The sequence below is a fragment of the Schistocerca serialis genome, chromosome 3 (assembly GCF_023864345.2).
Source record: "Schistocerca serialis cubense isolate TAMUIC-IGC-003099 chromosome 3, iqSchSeri2.2, whole genome shotgun sequence".
Classification (NCBI taxonomy): Eukaryota; Metazoa; Arthropoda; class Insecta; order Orthoptera; family Acrididae; genus Schistocerca; species Schistocerca serialis.
This window is the reverse complement of record NC_064640.1, coordinates 11,435,204-11,453,855: the sequence shown is the minus strand read 5'-3', so window position 1 is coordinate 11,453,855 and position 18,652 is coordinate 11,435,204. Positions and strand designations below refer to the sequence as shown.

The 18,652-nt window shown below is 39.8% G+C and overlaps 1 protein-coding gene across 1 annotated transcript in view; it reads left to right on the top strand.

Moving 5' to 3' along the window:
* Positions 1-17,886: 17,886 nt before the first annotated feature.
* The window catches only part of LOC126469669 (selenide, water dikinase 1-like), a 166,144-nt gene continuing 165,378 nt past the window's right edge, over positions 17,887-18,652 (top strand). The window contains exon 1 of the mRNA XM_050096818.1: positions 17,887-18,262. Within this exon, the coding sequence (XP_049952775.1) occupies positions 18,229-18,262 (34 nt within the window). The 5' untranslated portion in view covers positions 17,887-18,228. The remainder of the gene's footprint in view (positions 18,263-18,652) is intronic.

Sequence of the window (18,652 nt, the reverse complement as noted above, 5' to 3'; positions counted from 1 at the left end):
ATTTATGCGATGGCCCCTGTTACCAACTGTTGGTCTAAAATTGTGAGCCATATGTTTGTGACTATTACAGCGCCATCCCTCACAAAGCGAAAAAAGTGGTCCAACCAAAACATTCATATTTCTTTACATACTATACAAATATGTAATAAAAAAATGGGGGTTCCTATTTTAAAAAACTCAGTTGATATCCGTTTGACCTATGACAGCGCCATCTAGCGAGCGAACCATAGCGCCATCTGGTTTTCCTCTTCAAGCTAGACAAGTTTTTATGTTCGCATTTTTTTCGTTTGATGCTCATTTCGTGAGATATTTGGCCTGGTCACTGTCAATGGAACACCTTGTATTTAATAAAATCACGTCATAGACACAGCAGGAGTAGCAGTAGCAGTTTGAAATGAGATCCGGTGAGGAAGGGGCAATACCGCTAGGAATGCTTCGATGGCAGCATGCTACGCTATTCTGGGGACGTATTGTGAAATCTCTTTCTTCGCACTGGGGGCCGACCGCAGCTATGTGTCATTGTGAATGCATCGACGTCTACGTGGCTTCTAATTCGTATGAGCTTTTATAGTTGGTAATTTTTCTGTGTTGGAGTGGGTACAGAATAACGAAGATAGCATGTTGGGGATCTGTAGTACTTGTATCTAGTTTGGATGAGCACCACATTGCGCGCATTTCCACTGAATGCTCAAAACTCGTTCCTGTTGCATTAACTCAGCTCGATTTGTTTCTACACGGGTTGCAGATGGTGTTGGATATGCCTTTCTCTGACTTAAATTGGAACTACCACTTGTGCAAAGCTGTAGAAATGGGTGCAACTGGAGGACGTGTAGGGTGTGATTAAAAGGAAGTTGTAATTTTAGTGTAGCATACAGATTCGAGGAATGGGACTCGTTTAGAGATATGAGAGTGCATGAAATATGACTTATGGATGTGAGCATATGCAAGTAAGTGTCTGAATGAACGTAATTTCTAAATATATAGCGTAAGGCTAGAGATCTGAGAAGTTAGTGACTATTTTTCTTCTTAGGAACTCAATCAGCACATCATCTACTACTGCTGTCTGTCATCGCCTATATCTCAGCGGATATATAGCAAAACGTTTGATATGGTCTCGAGACAGAACGCGTTGCAAAAACTAACAGATTATGTAGTTGCGTGCGGTGTGATGGAGTCGCAAATACCGCTTGCATACTACGTTCAAAGTTCATTGAGTTTATCGCGAGGTTGCATCGTTGGCTCTTAATACACACATTTATAAGATCAAGGTCACGGTATCTGTCTGGAAAACATCACCTCATTCAGAGGTAATGTCGTACCTCGATTCGTAAAGCGGTTCTACATCTACATCTACATTTATACTCCGCAAGCCACCCAACGGTGCGTGGTGGAGGGCACTTTACGTGCCACTGTCATTACCTCCCTTTTCTGTTCCAGCCGCGTATGGTTCGCGGGAAGAACGACTGTCTGAAAGCCTCCGTGCGCGCTCGAATCTCTCTAATTTTACATTCATGATCTCCTCGGGAGGTATAAGTAGGGGGAAGCAATATATTCGATACTTCATCCAGAAACGCACCCTCTCGAAACCTGGACAGCAAGCGACACCGCGACGCAGAGCGCCTCTCTTGCAGAGTCTGCCACTTGAGTTTGCTAAACATCTCCGTAACGCTATCACGGTTACCAAATAACCCTGTGACGAAACGTGCCGCTCTTCTTTGGATCTTCTCTGTCTCCTCCGTCAACCCGATCTGGTACGGATCCCACACTGTTGAGCAATACTCAAGTATAGGTCGAACGAGTGTTTTGTAAGCCAACTCCTTTGTTGATGTACTACATTTTCTAAGGACCCTCCCAATGAATCTCAACCTTGTACCCGCCTTACCAACAATTAATTTTATATGATCATTCCACTTCAAATCGTTCCGCACGCATACTCCCAGATATTTTACAGAAGTAACTGCTACCAGTGTTAGTTCCACTATCATATAATCATACAATAAAGGATGCTTCTTTCTATGTATTCGCAATACATTACATTTGTCTATGTTAAGGGTCGGTTGCCACTCCCTGCACCAAGTGCCTATCTGTTGCAGATCTTCCTGCATTTCGCTACAATTTTCTAATGCTGCAACTTCTCTGTCTACTACAACATCATCCGCGAAAGGCCGCATGGAACTTTCGACACTATCTACAAGGTCATTTATATATATTGTGAAAAGCAATGGTCCCATAACACTCCCCTGTGGCACGCCAGAGGTTACTTTAACGTCTGTAGACAACATGCTGTGTTCTGTTTGCTAAAAACTCTTCAATGCAGCCATATAGCTGGTCTGATATTCCATAGGCTCTTACTTTGTTTATCAGGCGACAGTGCGGAACTGTATCGAACGCCTTCCGGAAGTCAAGGAAAATAGCATCTACCTGGGAGCCTGTATCTAATATTTTCTGGGTCTCATGAACAAATAAAGCGAGTTGGGTCTCACACGATCGCTGTTTCCGGAATCCATGTTGATTCCTACATAGTAGATTCTGGGTTTCCAAAAACGACATGATACTCGAGCAAAAAACATGTTCTAAAATTCTACAACAGATCGACGTCAGAGATATAGGTCTATAGTTTTGCGCATCTGCTCGACGACCCTTCTTGAAGACTGGGACTACCTGTGCTCTTTTCCAATCATTTGGAACCTTCCGTTCCTCTAGAGACTTGCGGTACACGGCTGTCAGAAGGGGGGCAAGTTCTTTCGCGTACTCTGTGTAGAAACGAATTGGTATCCTGTCAGGTCCAGTGGACTTTCCTCTGTTGAGTGATTCCAGTTGCTTTTCTATTCCTTGGCACTTATTTCGATGTCAGCCATTTTTTCGTTTGTGCGAGGATTTGGAGAAGGAACTGCAGTGTGGTCTTCCTCTGTGAAACTGCTTTGGAAAAAGGTGTGTAGTATTTCAGCTTTACGCGTGTCATCCTCTGTTTCAATGCCATCATCATCCCGGAGTGTCTGGATATGCTGTTTCGAGCCACTTACTGATTTAACGTAAGACCAGAACTTCCTAGGATTTTCTGTTAAGTCGGTACATAGAATTTTACTTTCGAATTCACTGAACGCTTCACGCATAGCCCTCCTCACGCTAACTTTGACATCGTTTAGGTTCTGTTTGTCTGAGAGGTTTTGGCTGCGTTTAAACTTGGAGTGAAGCTCTCTTTGCTTTCGCAGTAGCTTCCTAACTTTGTTGTTGAACCACGGCGGCTTTTTACCGTCCCTCACAGTTTTACTCGGTACGTACCTGTCTAAAACGCATTTTACAATTGCCTTAAACTTTTTCCATAAATACTCAACATTGTCAGTGTCGGAACAGAAATTTTCGTTTTGATCTGTTAGGTAGTCTGAAATCTGCCTTCTATTACACTTGCTAAACAGATAAACCTTTCTTCCCTTTTTTTATATTCCTATTAACTTCCATATTCAGGGATGCTGCAACGGCCTTATGATCACTGATTCCCTGTTCTGCTCTTACAGAGTCGAAAAGTTCGGGTCTGTTTGTTATCAGCAGGTCCAAGATGTTATCTCCACGAGTCGGCTCTCTGTTTAAATGCTCGAGGTAATTTTCGGATAGTGCACTCAGTATAATGTCACTCGATGCTCTGTCCCTACCACCCGTCCTAAACATCTGATTGTCCTAGTCTATATCTGGTGAATTGAAATCTCCACCTAAGACTATGATATGCTGAGAAAATTTATGTGCAATGTATTCCAAATTTTCTCTCAGTTGTTCTGCAACTAATGCTGCTGAGTCGGGAGGTAAGTAAAAGGAGCCAATTATTAACCTACCTCTGTTGTTGAGTGTAACCTCCACCCATAATATTTCAGAGGAACTATCCACTTCTACTACACTACAGGATAAACTACTAGTAACAGCGACAAACATGCCACCACCGGTTGCATGCAATCTATCCTTCCTAAACACCGTCTGTGCCTTTGTAAAAATTTCGACTGAATTTATCTCTGGCTTCAGCCAGCTTTCTGTACCTATAACGATTTCAGCTTCGGTGCTTTCTATCAGCGCTTGAAGTTCCGGTACTTTACCGATGCAGCTTCGACAGTTTACAATTACAATACCGATTGCTGCTTGGTCCCCACATGTCCTGACTTTGCCCGGCACCCTTTGAGGCTGTTGCCCTTTCTGTACTTGCCCGAGGCCATCTAACCCAAAAAACCGCCCAGTCCACGCCACGCAACCCCTGCTACCCGTGTAGCCGCTTGCTGCGGGTAGTGGACTCCTGACCTATCCAATGGAACCCGAAACCCGACCACCCTATGGCGCAAGTATAGGTTTTAACTTGGATACTTGGGTGCACCTGTAGAACGAAGAGCGCTTGTGAGAGTATCGTGCAGTAGTTCTTGGGGTCGGGATTTTTTGTTTAACATGTGCTCGATTACATCTATGACACGGTGGTATGTCTGCCAGGAAGAACGTAAGAGAGATGCACATGCATCGTTGATTTTCGGTCAGTATTATTTGTTGTCATATGCATCCAGATATTGAGCAGGTAATATTATACTTAGTCCTGAGTGTGTGATATGTTCGCATTTGAGAGTTATCTGTTTGTGTAAAGGAAATGTCTATGTGCTGTTGTAGGGAGGCTATGGATTTGACTTGGGGTACTGTGTTGGCGAAGGTGCGGCGACGCGTTTCCTTCCGTCCCTTTACGACGTAGCTGCACCTAACCTGTGGACATTGTCTCAGCAGATCATGAGTAGGGAAGCCGTGCGAAACCTACTGTACTTCGACGTGAACCAGATTGCAACTAAAGTCACTAAATCTACGTTTCGGGAGAAAGTTTTCGCACGAAATGAAAGGTTGGACATTTTTTCGCTAATTAATATATTCTGAAACTTAGGTGAACAAGTATCACTGCCAAGCCCGTGCTAGTCTTAACGCTGTCACTCATTATGCCTTTCACTCACATTAGCAAGTTTATGGTGTTGCATATCCCAAAAACGTTATAGCTACAAAAATACGGATTGTTTTTGATTGAGAATGCTCGCCAAATATTAAGTCTGTCGGTACCTAATGCAGTCACAGTTTTTAGCCACGGACCTGCTCAATATGCCACGCGGAATTTATGTCTTTTCTCGTCACAAAATTCACTTAAAATTCCGAAATTTCTACACACCCATCGGAATAATTATGCCGTCACTTTACAAAACTTTTGATGTATGAAACAATGCTAGATCCGGAACTTATAATTACCAGCGGAACTATTACTACACACGTCCGAACTGTTTCATGGCTAGGCTCCGACTCCTCTCTAGAATACACCAAGTCTTCTCTACCAGCAGAGAAAGGCGCGTGAAGAATATTGCTTTACCATTGGTCAGTTTAGTCAACAGCCAATAGCAAAACAACATTCTCCCGCGACAGTCCGCGCTTTTCATCAATAACCAATCGCAAAATAGTAAACCTAACGACTGCACTTTTTACTGACGTAATTATCTAATATGCTGAAGTTTTGTTTATGCGTAAAGTTTTTTACTATTGTTATTTATAGCTGAATTAACTTTCCCTTTACCATAAACTTACTTTACAAATCTATTCTACAAAAATCCCCTTTGTCCACATCCATACTTCTTTGAAATGTTCCCACACTAAATCCCACTACATAACTCATTAAACAGTTATCTTCATATTAAGCTTAAACCACACTTACGCATCGTTCATACTGCTAAAACACATTTATAACATTTTACCTACACAAAAAGACATAATAACATTTTATGAAAATACTAGAACAGTTTATGAAAAGCATTCTATTACTTTTGTGCACTCTAGCAGGCACAATCGAAACTAAATCACAGTCACCCTATCCAATACTGTCCTCTATCGGCTGATACATAAACTATGTGCGCGTCCAATCTCGCATCACCATCTGTCACTATCCAGCTCTGAGACACATCTTCCACTTAACCGCCTCCAAGGCAGGATCGGTATATGGCGCTACGCCTCAAAGGGAGGAGTATGTCTAGTGGTATGGGATGTACAGGTATTTCCCCAGCCACTGCCGAGAGCAGGGTGTTTTAATTGTAAGTATAATGATAGAAGATATATGTAAGGGAATTTCTAGAATGTGTTTGTGTACGGAAAGTCTGTGGTGGTATTGATTCGCGTTCTCCTGTTAATGGTAGCAGTCTTCCGAATGCAGAGGCCTATTGGACTGTAGGAATGTATCAGAGTTAACTTTACCATCTTCTAGACGACCGAATAGCGACCTAAGTATGTGCTGGGCGGCTTTCGTGATCAAGTGTAACTTTGAGAAGGTGGTGTGTTTGCGGTGGAGCGTTATTCCGTCCCATGTAAATTGTTTGGTCTACTGCTTCTGCACATTTGGTGCCTTTATTTAGTTGAGGGTATATCTATTGTGGTGTGTTGTACACACGTTTGCCTGTTCTCTAGAAGTGGGAAAGGACCTAGTTGGTTTGTAAACAATATTGATCAAGTCGAACCTGTTAGATGACCGACTTCGGTATTCGAGAGTGCGAATATCAGTTTACTCTACTTCTTTCTAGTTAGTCAATGGTTTACAGCTCGCTGCACCTCGCTAAAGTTTGGTGTTTGTGGAGAAATAATGCTGTACACACGTTTGCCTGTTCTCTAGAAGTGGGAAAGGACCTAGTTGGTTTGTAAACAATATTGATCAAGTCGAACCTGTTAGATGACCGACTTCGGTATTCGAGAGTGCGAATATCAGTTTACTCTACTTCTTTCTAGTTAGTCAATGGTTTACAGCTCGCTGCACCTCGCTAAAGTTTGGTGTTTGTGGAGAAATAATTTACAGTGTATATGTTGTGCATTATGTTGCGTTAGCGATTGGGGGGGCTAGTGCGGTGTTCTTGATATCGAGAAGTACAGCGAAAATTGACGGTACTCGGTGGTATATTCCCTGGTTGTAGATCGGTTTGACGCTCCAATATTCTTGTGAGTATGGTTTGTATTTGATGACCTGTACACAACTTTGCGATGTTTAGTTGTCTATGGAAAATGGTGATCAGTGTAAAATAGTTTATTACCACTGAGTGTAGCGTCTGTAGAAAGAAAGGACAGGTTGGGGGTGTATAGGTTGAGGGAACTGTCGGTGCAATTTAGCAATCTTAGCAAAATAAGGAGGGAAAACCCAAGGAAGAAAATGCTCAGTTGATTGTGTTGGGAGCAGGAAGGCTAAGATTGAGAGCAGGAAGGCTATCACGTTATGTCTGGGAGGAAGACTGGATTCTGCAATATTTTGGTAAACAGATTCTGTTAGGGCAGGAATTTTGGCACATATGAGCTGAGACAATAATAAAGTAGGCATTAACTATTTCTGGGAGGGCTATGGATTTTAGTAGAGTTAGACTTGGTTATTATTTTAGACAGCAATGTGAGTTGGGTATAAGATTGATAAGGTTTGTTGGTTTCATGCGTTTGAGATGGTACGTAGCTAAGGCAGTGAAGCTTGAGTCAATTGTGACGTAGAGTCCACTAGAATCACTAAGGACAAAGCAGGTTCTGCTATTGTGGTACGGATTTCTGCAGCGTCTTCCCTGGACCGCAGTTAGAGTTAGGGTATAGAGGAACGCCGAAAGTGCCCGGCTCCACTTGAGTGCGCGCTGTGTAAATAAATGCCCGCTCATTAAAGGCGCCTATATACAACTTTGGCCTGCGTTCGGCTGCAGCTCGCTGTTACACTCCTGCCCGATCACGTCAACATGTGTGTGTAGGTGAACACGTATTTGGATAGGAATTTCTCAGGTGTTATGTATGAATGGGGGTGCTGCCACCTCATGCTTGTGGAAGCCGAGCATGGGCTATGCGCAGTTTGAGATCTGAGGGATGCATCACTTATCACTACCTCCTGTGTACTCTAATGGAGAGGGGGCGGTGGACTGTGCTTGCGCGCGTTGATTGCATTATTTCGGGAGCGGGTCTGTAGGCCGTGATATGCGCTATTTGGACAGTTTACGAGTACTTAGTGTGTCTACACATCAATGTGCTGTATTATTTAGGAGCAGTTTCCAGGTCTGTACTGAAGTTATTTCGGAAAATTAGGAGTTGTTTGCATGTCTGCAATCTGTGTATTGTGATCCCAAGCATAACAGCTCGGTACGGGCCTTTGATGAAGTTTCGAGAACATACCTACACTGAGGAGTCAAGCAGTATATTGCTCCCTCCTACGTATATCTCGCGAAGAGATTATGAGGATAAAATCAGAGAGATTAGAGCCCACACAAAGGCATACAGACAATGTTTCTTTCCACAAACAGCACGAGACTGGATTGGAAGGGAGAACCGATAGAGGTGCTCAAGGTACCCTCCGTCACACACCGTCAGGTGGCTTGCGGAGTATGGATGTAGATGTAGAAGGTGTATCTTGTGAAACTGAGTTGGCACTAACATATGGGTAACTTAACCAAAATTGTCACTTCTGCTTGCTTTGCACTTACAAATTTCTCTCATTATCTTGAGCTGAAGAAGGAACTGCTTGTATACTTTCACTCAGTACTGTCCTATGCTATAATCTTATGTTACACAGTAGCAACAAGAAGGAAGTCCTATTTATTCTAAAGAAAGGTGCAAGCACAATATTGTGTTAAGCTGATAATGGCAGATCTTCCAGCAGTGCCTTCAGGGACATAGGGACTCTTATGCTTGTTTCACGTCATAAAATAGAATATGGTTCATATTAAGAGTGATTTAGAGGTAAACTGTAGAATTCATTACCACAACACTAGAAGTAAAACTTCTGAGAGAGACTATGAATCCCTGCCTTGAGCTCAGAATGGAGTTCTATATTCTGGCACAAAAAGCTTTAATAGGTTGTTGGCAGAATTCAGGCAGCAAAGTGAAAATCCCAGTGCAGGGGCCATGCCACAGATTTGTAAGAATATAATAATATGTTTCAAAGCTGTTTAAAACTATAAATATACAATCAGTAAAAACTTGGCAGAATTGATATATTACACAATTGAGGCGCTTTGTTCGGCTTCGTGAAATCCTCCATCAGGACAGCTTAAATAGATTCACATGTGTTCGATATGTTTAAAACTGCAGTAGAGAATTCTAGCTACTTCTAGCTTCTTACTGTTGCCAGGAATCGTACGGGCAGCGGTAGCCGCGCATGTGGAGTAACTGCTCATACAAGTATTTTTTTGTATCATACGACGGGTTATAACCGTTAAAAGACAATTATATGTTACCAAATTCATCCACAAATAATAACGCTAATCATCGCGTACGGCCTGCTACTGACAAAGTAAATTTATATGGTGAAACTGCCTTCAATTATGCCGCCACTGCCTAGACCATTTTGCTCGGTCATACTTTTTTTTTTTTTTTTTTTTTTTTTTTTTTTTTTTTTTTTTTTGTAACACAAGTTCCAAACACAGATCGTAACAGATTTTTCCCAGTAATTTCTGAATACACGAAATACAGTTTGAGGTTACGACAGGCAACCCCTTTACTAGCTTGTCACAAGTATTTCTTTTCTGGACTGGTGGCGGGCGAGCAGTTATACCACAGTCTAACATAAAAGTCGCGACACTCACTGCTGTAAAAGTTGTTGCCGTTTGACAGATGGAGCGACACTAGCGCTCCAAGCGGCTGGCAAGGTGAACGTCAGACGCGTCGTAAGCATAATGTTTGTTTGCATCCATTTCCTACGTAATTTCCGATTTATTCGAGTTATTTTCTTGCCTCCAAGAGTTTGTGTGGTATCAGAAGGCATATACGTTTCTAAAAATGATTCTAAAATATGCGCAAGTATGGACAAGAACCATGAATAGAGTGGCAAGCTACAACACATTCGTGAAGAAACACTTGTGACATTGGACAGAATTGCAGCTTACCACGTTGATATCAAAAGAATATAAACACACAGATTCACATGTAAGAAGCACAGACACGTACCTCTACATGCAAAAGCGATCGACAGCTCGTTTATCGTTCTGTAGGCTTACTGTGTTTGTCATTGTCTCCTGTTGCCACAAGTACGACCTTCATCTTTATATTATTCTAAGTGGGGCACGCAACTGCCAAATAGTGGGAGACATATGCTGAAAACACTATAATGAGCTGATTATATTACATTTCACGAAAAACCAAATATTTGAATAATTTTCAAACAATCTATCTGTAGGCACTTTCCTTGTCCCGTAATAGTTTCGCTTCTGGGCATTCTGACACTTCACACGCTTCTGTAAGATACCAACAGCTACACTTAATTTAACCACTTCATCGTCAAAGCAGGTCTGTGTTGATGATTCACACAAATCTGGCACTGATACATGGAGAATCGAACTGGCTGCTTCTGTGTCATAGGACTGTTTTACAGCTTTAGATTGACTGTCGAATCTTTGTAGCAGTTTCTTCTTCATCGTCACCTGAGGGGGTTTATTTGGAATGTCAAACAGTGTGGGTACTGCATTCCAAACGAGTTTGTTATTGTCTGCATTCATGAACCGTTTTTGTTCGAAATGTAGCGAACAAAAGCTAATATTATTATACAGGTAAACTGGGTCTTTCTTCATAAGGTCTTCTCGTCTGCTATTAACTAGCCATTCTCTGCTCCTAAAACGAAACATTCATCATTTATACACATATAGTTTGCAAGTGAATCCTGACGATACAGTTTAGTAACATGATGGTATATACCTCCCAGGATCCTTAGGAAACCTAAAAAAAGACAGCTGTGGTGTCTTCTTCCTGTTGTTGCTGCAATTTATTGCGCTACAAACGATCCCGATGGTAAAAACCATTGCATAAATCCAAATAAACAATCACTATTCGCTTTCACGATCGCGCCGAACTCACACTTCAACCTACCGGCCGCTTGGGGCGCTGTAGCAATAAAATAAAGGCGAAGTGTCGCGACTGTTATCTTCGACTGTGGTTATACTGAAACTTCCAATAGGTGAACACAAAGCATTTGCAGCGATTTATTGCATGCGCAATCTTTCGTAGAGATATCAGCAGTCAGGTTGGGTATGTACGAGCCTCATAAACATATCGAATACGTTTATACAAGACCTTGTCTTGTGAGTTTAAAAATATTGACGCAATTTTTTTTCATCTTTCTTCGACATTTTTACAAAAGCTAGACGTCGCTTCAACGCCTATGAATGGAATGTCTACAGGCGTCTAAAGCTAGCGAAATGAGGGATGCTCAACTACCGGACCTACCGATAGATGGCTCTACCAGCTGATTACTGTCGTCTGTATTGCCCGCCATATTCGAATTTGGCAAGAAGTTTCTCTCGGTCTGTACGGTGTATAAGGAATTACGGATTATCGAAATGGTGATTTCTTGTTCCGCTTTCAATTGTACGAAGCGATGGAGTAAGGAGAGTGACTTACCATTTCACAGGTAATACGACTACCGATACAATACGATAAAAATACAGACTTAGTGCGTTTGCTAATTCGATGTTTTTGAACAGGTTTCCTCTAAAGCACCCAGAGCTACTAAAGACGTGGATTACTTCCGTGAAGCAGAAAGATTTTAATCCTACGTCTTGCAGTTTTCTTTGCGGAAACCGTTTCCGACAAGATAATTACGTAGTGAGCCCTGGAACGTGGAAGAAACGTTTCAAACCCGAAGCAGTGCCATCAGTTTCCGACACATTTGATGCACCAAATAAACAGCCACGACGACATGTTGTTAGGATTTTGAGTGACAACGATGATTCTGCATTTGAGGCAGCTAATTACTTTCCTTGCTGTGTGTGCGCTTTTTACTTTTGTGAATTTATTTCGTACGCTACATGGGTCTAAGCAATGTTGTAATACAGGTCCATATTTTTGTTTTTAGCGTTCTGTCATGGAATTCGTGCTCGATTTGCCCATTGCAGACACTACTGATTGCGTGGAGAATGTTGTCAATGAGAATTCTTCCGTGGAAAGCATGTCCCACTTATCCAATGCAGAAGCTGCGAATTGTGTCGAAAACGTTAGTATAAGGATGTTTTCACACCCCCGACGTTTTCTTATAATATTTTTTCATCAAACCTTGAGTTATTTCAATCGTATATAACGAAATTATTTCCTTATTTAGAGTGCAGTTGGTTCTTCAGTAATTGATTGTGGTATACAGTCGAAAGTATAAATGGAAGACAAGGCGACCGAAACTTGCATTTTTTTTTCTCAGACATTGTGCACGAATTAAAACGTAAACTGAAGCGTGTCTGTGAAAAAATTCGAAGAAGAAAGTGTTTTCCGTGGATGACATAAGTTCATTGAAGGAGAAGGGGCATCTTCCTGAGAAGTTACATAACTTCCTCAATCATCAGAAAGGAACACAAGTGGAATTAGTGTGCAATTTAGTGAACAACTCTCTCTAATCAAAGGGTAATAGATACACAACAAATGTGAAAATGTTTGCGATGACTGTGTACTTTTATTCACCAGCAGCATATGAATACCTGAAAAAATTAATGCCTCTGCCCCATTGATTTCAAAATGGGTGGCAAGTGTAGACTGTGAACCCGACTTCTTAAAAGATGTTTTTAAGTACATCGTAAGGGACCAGTTCGGCGATTCATGTCTAATTGTAGACAGTGTTGCAATTAGGAAGCAAGTAGTTTGGGACCAAGGAACTAAGCAGTACACAGGTTTTTTAGACTTCGGTGGGGAAGTGCCTCAGTAAAAGAAGTAATAGAGCCATCTGAGGCTCTGGTTTTCATGCTTGTCTCTATTAAAGGCAAATTTAAATGCCTGATTGTATATTTCTTTATCAACAGTGTACAGGCAAATAATCAGGTCATACTGATAAAATCTGCTTTAGAGAGGCTGCATAGTTCTGGCATTAGGGTATGGTGTGTTACATGTGATGGCTGTAAGGTAAATATAAGCACTTTATGTTCACTTGGCTGTACTTTAAATTTTTACAAGGGTGATTTTAAAATCTACTTTCCTCATCCTGTGGAAAAATACAATGTTTAGTGTACTTGGACATGTGCCATATGATTAAGTTTGCCAGAAATGCTCTAGCAGAAGTATCTGCTATTGAGTCTCCAACTGGCATTATTAGATGGCATTTCATTGAGCAATTGAACAAGGTACAACAAGAAGAAGGTATGACATTTGCCAACAAACTATCAGGACAACATATAAGTAGTGTAAATAGAAAAATGAATGTTTCATTAGCTGCACAGACTTTGAGTTCTAGTGTGGCAGATAGTATAGAGTTTTTGAGGAGGGTTTGTGATCCAAATTTTAAAGGAAGTGAAGCAACAGTAGAATTTTTGTATATATTGATAGGATTTTTGGTATACTGAACTCTAGAAATCCATTAGGTAACGGGTATAAGAGCCCCCTGAGACTTGACAACAAATCTTATTGGCTTGGTATTTTCAGACACTGACAATTATATCAAAAGCTTAAAAATCATTGGTGTTCCATTGCTGCTCCATGCAATAAATGTTAAATCTGCATTAGAATGTATTTATCTCTATGCTTTTCCCAATATGGCCAATAAAAATGCATTTGTAAATTTTGTTATCTGGGGAAAGCTGTTTAAAACAAGTGACTGTGTGTACTCTGTTGTAGAATACAAAGAAACTGTTTCAGATGTTTGTGATTGCTGGGGATATGCGACAGAAATATATACAGGCCAAGATTTTGCATTGTGTTAAAATTAAATTCGTAGATTACCCATTTCCTGCTCCTGGTCATGATTACCATTATGAAATTGGGATTGAGGATTTACATCAGACTCAACTTGTTTGTAAGACTGCATCCCTGTACTCCTGCACATGCTTAAAAACATATGGAAAAAAAAGCCCGCTGAGAAAATTTTAAACAACAAATCATGTATAAGGCAGAAGTTAAATAAACTCATATTGTTTAATCATGTATAGTGCTCAAATTGGAGAAGATTATGTATTGGGACATTTCATGCAGATGGGTGTGACATTTTGACAGATTTTTTAAAACTATTTTGTCCATAGATTTGTTGTTGTATAATGATGAACTTCAAACGATGAATCACATTGAAGTAAAATTAACTCTTTACATCCTGTGTAGATATTGTAACAAAATTATAATTATTTATTATATAAGCTTATTTTAAGATGTTAGGTGTTACAAAATACGCACTTGCATTAAAAACAGGTGATTTGTGTGAAATTAATGAAAAAAAAAAGTTCTGAGACTTATTTGACAGATAGCTTTCAGTGTGAGAAAATATTTCCCTCAATAACTATGTTAACTTGAAGCAGTTTAATCACAGAATGGGTGTGATCTAATGGAGTATGCAGTGGCCCTATGTTTCAAACAGTAATGTTTGTGGATACTCTGCAACATAAGAGCAATAAAATTGTTACTCTCTTAATTCTTGTTTTAATACTTCTTAGAATGAACATAATGTTCCAATTGATCGTAAGCATTCTTATTACTTTAGAACCATTCTAGAATAAGGGGGCCTGATTCAGGCAAAACCTAATTTTCTTAATTCTGTCTTTATTTTGCTAGGAGGTCTTTCTATTATATTTTCCTGTGTTGAGGGAGGGGGGAGGGGAAGAGAATGCAAATAATCATATAGAATTATCTTTCTAGCACTATAAAGTACTGAATACAGTGATTACAGTTACACTTGGAAATCTAGGAAATTTCAAAAAATGGTTCAAATGGCTCTGAGCACTATGGGACTTAACATCTATGGTCATTAGTCCCCTAGAACTTAGAACTACTTAAACCTAACTAACCTAAGGACATCACACAACACCCAGTCATCACGAGGCAGAGAAAATCCCTGACCCCGCCGGGAACCGAACCCAGGCACGGGAAGCGAGAACGCTACCACACGACCACAAGTTGCGGATTAGGAAATTTCAGTATTCATGTTACATGCCTAATTTTCATCAACATTTACCTTAATTATACAGTTACACTTTTTGCTGATTTGAACTGTGTACTACATGTTAAAAAGTTTTTGTTTGGTCATAGTAATAAAAGCATTTTTTTTTTTTTTTTTTTTTTTAGGTCACATGTCCCATATGGAACTGAAATTATAAAGTTACAATGACAAAGGAAGGAATTAACATTAAGGAATCTTACTTCACAGAAATTATGTAAAAATGGTTACACTTTTTGCAAGTTAACTTTAACATAAACCATTTAGTTTTCCATTAAGAGTGAAAGCAGTTGCACGAGTCACGTAAAGAACAAAGTTTCCCATAGGGAACTAAAGTATTTTACGTTTGACTTATTGCAGACCCAAAGTATTGTGATCTTCATATTTCTATTTTAAAAAGTTTGTAACTCAAATTCACAGACATTTTGGAATCTGTACATACATGTGTGTAACAAGGTACTTTTCACGTGTCATGTGGAACCTTTAATTTTCTGGTTTAAATATAATTTATTTCATGAATTACCTTTAATACCGACAATGTCTGAATGCAATATTTACCATTTAGAAGAAGAAATATTAGTGTACAGAATAACAAACCTCATGAAAAATGCGAGAGATTGTAATGTACCGAACTTGGAATGGCTCTTTACCAATAGCAGGTAAAATAAAGGATTCTATTAAATGTTCAACGAAACCAGTCAGTACCTCTTAATTCACCATAGAGGTGATACAGTAATAAAAGAATTTACTTTTTTCAGAATTTCTGCTAAGTATTGAAAGTGTGAAGACCTATTCAATAAGTATTTGCTTTACCACTAACCTGTAGTACAAGCACATGTATAAGCAGGTAATTAAGGGAGTCAAGACTTGTGTTAAAATTAAAGATACTGACTGGTATTACTTGCTCACAAAACATTGTAGTAGCTGTACAGTTTATGCTGTAAGTGGTGTACCCAATGTGGTTCCTGGAGGACATAATATTCTGTTATCCTATGGGAATGCACTGCTACCACACCTGTTGAAAGTAAGTTTTGCTGTGGAATAGTTGTATCAGACGTCTGTATCAGAAAACAAATCTCCACTGTGACACCCTCATGTTCTTAGTATGCTATTAGCTATAATTACAGGAATACTCTTCACATGGAGGAGGGAGGGGGGGGGGGAGGGAGGGAGGGAGATTTTTATATATATATATATATATATATATATATATATATATGGGAGAAAATCATGTTCTTAGGAGGAGCAAGCTTTACAGCAGCATATGCTGTTAAAAGCATAGTGAGATTTTCTTTTTCATCATTTCCAACATTGTACACAACTTTCTTGCACTTTTATTTTATCACATTTTTCCCTTGAGAATGGAGAAGAGAGAGGAAGAAGAAAAAAAGAAAAAGTAAGCGAGCTTTCATAAGAACTGAAAACTCTACTTGTGTCATTTGTTATTTTCAAAATGTTACTCTCTTTCCAAATGCTGTTCTATTTCTTCAAACCAATTCTGAATGTCTCAGGTTACTACATGTTATTTACTGTACATTGTGCAGCAATACTTCTGTTGTTACTGGATAGTTTGTAATTTGGCACTACCTTTGTACCACTGGTATTGTCTAGTGTACTTTTGCAGATAAGAAAATCGACTGGACTAGAATGTCCTGTCAGTATAGGACAAATTCAGACAATATGGAACTTTTACACTAAATTTGCAATATAATGTCACCCTTGTCTAACACAGATTGTAGCAGCCATTGGGGTGCCTGTCTGGCCAGCTTCTACTGCTTTCGCTTTCAGGTTTGTTTTTTGCTTGGGCCATATCATGACAACCAGTCATTCCAGTGATTGACACCATGTCAAAGACTGGAACCAAGATTCACAGAAATAAAATTCCATGGTTGTAATTCATAGTCTAATTAATTTTGCTCACTGACCTGTTTTGAATTCAATTTTAAAATAAAACCATGGTACCAGCCATTATTTGGGTGTCAGACTGGAAAATTACAGTTTTAAGACACCCCAACCTTAAAATTAACAGCTGTGATCGATGTTATTTTCAACAAGTTCCTTCACTTCCTACATCATCATGGATCAGTCCAATATAATATTATTACTACACTTAACTTCCAAATGATACGAGTTATGCATTTAAGAGGAGCCTTAACGTTGGCCTTTGTGTTTGTCTCATTTAAATGTATTTCTTGTCTCGTATCGAAGACTGAAGCACTGTCAAAAACTGGTGCTTCTACCTTATCACTCAGTTAAAATACACTGTGTCATGTACAGGCGTTAATAAAATTATGGAATTTAAATTTCTGATCAAAGAGAGAGCCAAATTCGTAAGTGAATGTTGCAATTACAGTGTCAGCATATATGCAGATCGGTAATGCATCACTTCAGATAAAGAAAAATAACAGTTTTTCCGTTTATAACGAAGTAATACTTTAATAGTTCAGTTGAAATTTCTGTTGTCGGTAAAGATACCCCTAAGCAAACGATGTCAACTTTTTTTCAAGACACGTCTTCACTGTTTTCCACACTTGATTTTCCGAATTATACCTGTAGTTAAAAGCTTTGGCAACCAAGGTAATTTTTTGAGCTCCATTGAATCTTAAATAGTATTTTAAAACGGGCAAATAAGTAAAGCACTCATAAAATTAATAGTAAACAATTTATAGGTCAGCTTGTCAAACTTCCACAACAGGAATTTCATAGCAGAACTGTCACTGTTTTTTCTCACTAGATTAGAAACACTTCATTATGTTGATGTGTAGATATCTAGAACATCCAATATAAAAGACTTATCAGGGCGCAGAACGAAAAACATTTTCATCCGTGTTTTGGCACTTCGTTTTTCGCCAAATTCAGATATGGCGGACACTCAATGATAAAATCTTTGGCCGGCACGCGCTAGAGCCATCTATCGGTAGGTCCGGTAGTTGAGCATCCCTCATTTCGCTAGCTTTAGACGCCTGTGGAATGTCTCGCCAAAGGTTCTATAACGACTCATATTCTATAGAAACTTTGTTCTTCAGGTTTTAGTGGAACTGCTTTGCAACGGAAGTGTGGAAGTGTTCGAAGGAGGCGATTCGAATTTTTTAAGCTAACCTCTTTTGTAGGTTCGTGTGCTGAAGCGCAAAAATTAAGTTGTTGTAGTTCGAAGGTGTGATTTGGTAGTTTGTTTAATGATGGAAGCGGCTGGCGGAACAGATAAAACTCGTTTCAAACCGGAAGATCACGGACTACAGTTGGATTTTAAACTAACTGATTTTTCAGAACTGAAGGGATGAGGATGTAAAGTCCCGCAAGAAGTTTTGTTGAAGCTTCTTGCGGGAATAGGCATTGGCGGCAATGCCGCTATGCTCCCACCAGATGGAGGAGGCCCACTGATAGGTGAGTGCTGTATCATTAATCTACTGTAAGTGACAATAATTTAGCCAAACAACAGATGCAGACTCATACGAAAACCAGAAATATGCATCATGAACAGATCTCTCTGTTTGTTAGAGATCTAGAAGCTGTTTATGTTCCTGATGTGTGTTATAGTTTCCGACAGAGTGCGTTCTTTTTCACTTCAAAATACTTTTGTTGCATCATCCAAAAATTGTTCGTTACAGCCACGAATGGGTTCAACATTGGTACGTAGATACTTTCACGTAAGTTAAATTGGTTACAGGTTTATTATACCTAGACGATTGTTCGTAACTGTCAGTGTAATACCCTTTCCCGTGCAGCGATGGTGAACTGAGACCAACCCGTTGCAAACATTGTGGTCCTCAGTTC